This window comes from Cynocephalus volans, chromosome 3, assembly GCF_027409185.1.
Source record: "Cynocephalus volans isolate mCynVol1 chromosome 3, mCynVol1.pri, whole genome shotgun sequence".
NCBI lineage: Eukaryota > Metazoa > Chordata > Mammalia > Dermoptera > Cynocephalidae > Cynocephalus > Cynocephalus volans.
The window spans coordinates 165,760,234-165,764,254 of record NC_084462.1 but is presented as its reverse complement, the minus strand read 5'-3'; the positions used below and the strand labels follow the sequence as shown (position 1 = coordinate 165,764,254).

At 43.9% G+C, this 4,021-nt stretch overlaps 1 protein-coding gene across 1 annotated transcript; it reads right to left on the bottom strand.

Annotated features, from left to right (window-relative positions):
* Positions 1-1,180: 1,180 nt before the first annotated feature.
* FLRT2 (fibronectin leucine rich transmembrane protein 2) lies at positions 1,181-3,818 on the bottom strand. The gene has a single exon (XM_063091634.1). The coding sequence runs from the start codon at positions 3,816-3,818 to the stop codon at positions 1,836-1,838; it is 1,983 nt and encodes a 660-aa protein (XP_062947704.1). The 3' UTR covers positions 1,181-1,835.
* Between the last annotated feature and the right edge of the window lie 203 nt (positions 3,819-4,021).

Sequence of the window (4,021 nt, the reverse complement as noted above, 5' to 3'; positions counted from 1 at the left end):
AAAAGCAAGATTATCGTGACATTTACTTCATGGGTTCCTAAAATAATGACCAGTGGTAAAGCAAATATGAAGCACAGAGTGAAATGCCTAAATTTGATTAAAAAGAACTCAAGGGGGTATTTTTTAGATAATGTATGTGATCTATAGCCCTTCTACACCTAAGAGATGGCAAGGATTAAATTTTATGTGTTTTCTGAAGATGGACTTTGCTTCAAAAATATCTAGAATTAAGCAAGATGACAGCCCTCTCTTTTCTATGCCCTATGCTTTACGCCCTGCTTTGCCAAGACTAGGGGAACCAGCCTTCACTCTCTGACTTGTTCATTTTTCATTGGTTGTCCTGCTCTTAGAAGATGGATTATACCTCCACAATTCCCAAAGTAGAGGAAAATCCACGACTGAAAAGGAACAAATGAAATTTTAAAAGTGGAACAGGATCAAAGTCAGTCCAAGGTGGAAAGCTGGTATTGCTTTTTAAAAAAATGCATTATTTTGGCCAGCTCTGATGTGTCTTTACAGAATTACTAACAGTGAAAATTCGTATCCACTTAAAAATATATAAGTACACATGAATAGTTTGTGCAACCAGACTGGCATCCATAATTTTCTTTGAAATACTGAGCAGAGGGGGAAAATAACAAAGGTAGCATAAACAACTAATTACGAAAATATATGCAAGATGATTGGAAGACAAAAATTTGTGAGGGAATGAAGGTATTAATTCGAGCTATTTCAACATGATACTACCAAAATCAATTGGTACAATATAATAGAACCACTGATCAGTTGTTTTTGTCTAAACAGTGTCAGTCATTTTTAAATAAGTCTTTCTACTATATTTGAAACATCGATCCCTTGTTGGTCTAAATATCATGTTGACATAGCCTCAGTGAATCTACCCAAATAATTCTCATTATCAAAAATAATTCCATTCAATATAATTCTTCCCATTATTTTATTAGCCTCTTCTAAAAAAGTATTCTAGAATATATCTCTGTTGAATGTGATTCAACCTGACATATGATTTGAATAGTAACACTTTTAAAGGGAGCTTTCTTGCTAGGACATCATACCAGTCCCTGAAGATGACAGAAATCAGACTCAAGTCTCTAACTCTGTTATCACATCAGGCCAGGAAAGCATGAAGAGTGATTTTTAAGTTCCCAGTCAGAAAGCCAACCCCTGGATTTTAAGGTCTTTTCAAATCTCATCTCAATTTTCTTGATTCTGTCAGGTTGGGTTAACTTATCTCATGGGAACTAGCTTCCTTGTGATGCTTTCTGGGTCAAATCAGGGTAACTACCTCCACTCTCACATTATGCAATTTTTTCCTTGTCTTCCAGGCCAGGAGGCATAGAAACGGCATGAAAATATGTGGGCCATTTTCTGGTTTTGCCATATTTTTCATCTTTTCCCGGTGAGTCCATTTTAATCTGCCTTTTCATCCGACCACCAGCTCTAGGAAAGAAATTTATTCTGACAGCTTCAACGGCAAAATGGTTAATGTGCATCATAAGGAAGAATCACTCTTTCTTTTGCCTTGGCATTGGGTTCTCATTGTACAACCCTGTACAGTACTTCAGCAACTATTTTTTTTTTTAAGATTTTAAAAAGCAAAGAGTTACAAAACTGTTTGTAATTAACTTGAAATAGAAAAGATAGCACTTTTTTTTAAATCCCATTATATAGTACACCGTATAAATTACAGAGTATTCAAATGCACAAATGCATCTGTGTAACATTTATCAAATGTAATTGGCGTGTCTTTATGTTCACACACGTGTGTGTTCTCAAGAGTTGTACTGTCTGCCTTTATCGCGCTGGACCTCTGGCTGTCACGTATGGCAGTGTTCCAGGTCTGGCACACTGCTGTTGCAGTATCGCATGTTGTTGGGGATATGGCAGTCTGTGTAATTAATGCCCCCATTTGGGGTGTAAATGGGCTGCAGTCTGAAATCTCCTTTAAGGAGCTGATCATTATTTAAGGAGACGATCTGAAAACTGGTTTCTGTCATCTCCAGGATGGAGTTGTCCTTCTTGGTGCCTGCTTCGCAATAGTCATCTTTCCGCCGGCCCCGGTTGTATTTCCACTTCTGGGAGGTGTAGCGCCCCTTTTTGTGCATGTGCCAGCAAAAGATGCTGAGCAAGACCACCAGCACAAATATCACTGCACCCCCAATCAAACCCGCCAGAAGAAAAGGGGAGCCCATGCTGTGGGACGTCGTCTGCTCGTGGCTGGACGCGGTGTTGCTGCCACTGCTCAGGTCGGAGGCATGGGTGGTGGCCTCTGAACAAATGGTATCTTCGACGGTGCGGTAGTTAAAAGCATCTAGTGGCACTAAACAGATCCGATAGGTGGATCTGGGCTCTAAGTTAACCAGGCTCAGATGTTGCTTTTCGCCACTGACTATGCGTTCCTGAACAATGCCCCCTACTAAACTGTGGCCCATTTTCACCCACGTGAGTTTGTATGCCATCACTGTAAAGAGAGAGAGCCAGCTTACTTGGATGGAAGTATCATTGACAAAATGGATAGAGAGCTGGATCCTTTCAGAAATCGGGGGGGTCACTCTTTCTCGGCCATGCCCTTGGGGAATTGTGGGAAGTTTCAATGTGGTAGGACTTGGAGGCGTATAGCTTCTGCTGGGAGTTGGAACGGAGAGAGTAGGAGGCTGAGTGGTTGGAGAAGCTGTGCTTGGGGCTGGGGTAAACAGAGGCAGGCCGGGGCTCGCGGTGGGACATGACAGAAGATTCACATTCAACTCCCTGACAGCCATCCCCCGCACTTGTTCAGGACCTTGGCACATGAAACCCCGCACGTTGAGAGAGGAAGGGATATATTTGAGCCACTCTGTGACCCATTTAATGCTGCAGTCACAAAACCAAGGATTATTCCGAGCAGTGAGCTGCTTCAGGTTGGAGAGATTATCGAAGACCCCTTGAGTCAACATTCGGAGTTGGTTGTTGGATATATCCAGCCGTTCCAGCTTGCGGAGATTTGCAAAGGCGGTCAAGGGGATGTGGTTTATCTGGTTGTCCTGCAAATAGAGCCTGATCAGATGCGTACCTGGGAGATCAGGAGGGGGGTGGGAGAGCGAATTCCGTACGATCGAAAATTCCTTGAGCTTGGTGAGATGGCTGAAGGTGCCCTCAGCAATGCCCTTGTTGGTCAGGAGATTCCCGTCCACAATCAGACGCTCCAAGCTCGTGAGGTTCTGAAAGGCCATGTCTGAGATGACAGCAATTCGATTTTCATCCACTCTTAGCTCTTGCAAGTCCACAGGAAGCCCAACAGGCACACTGCTCAGGTGATTCTTGGACAAAAACAACAATTTGAGGCTAACTGCCTCTCGGAAGGCCCCGTCTTCCACCCCCACTGTGGATATAGAGTTGTCATCCAGGTGTAGCTCTTCGAGTTTCAAGAGCTGGGCAAGAGCAGCCCGTGAAATGGTCTGAATATTGTTTTCCTGCAAATGGAGAACTCTGACATTCTTGGGAAGGTTCATGGGGAATTCATCCAGTTGGTTGCCATACAGGTAGACTGTGTGCACCGACTGTACATTGTGCAGTTCTGCAGGAAACCCAGCATTATTAATTTGGTTGTTGTGGAGGTAGAGTACGGTTACGCCCTCCGGGATCCCAAGAGGCACTGAGGTCAAGCTTCGCTCGTTACAGTAGACAAAGTTCCTGTCGCAGCGGCACACACTGGGGCAGGCCAGGAGTTTGGATACCTGTGAGTAGAGCCCCAGGGAAATGAGAAGCCAAGATTTCAGGAAAAAAGCCCCATGGCTGGGCCACTTTGTGGTCTGTAGGCCCATTTCTGAAGTACAGAAACAAAATACAATGTGGTGGGGAAAATAAAGAGAAAGACAGCTAGCAAAATCAAAATGACTGGACGGGGTTCTGTCAAAGTCCAGAACTCCAGCTAGAGGAAACGTCCTGAGGGCGTGAGGTGAAATACTCTCCCAGCTGTCTCTGGTCTTATCAGCCCGTCTGGCTCTCTCTGCTGTTGTCCTCCATG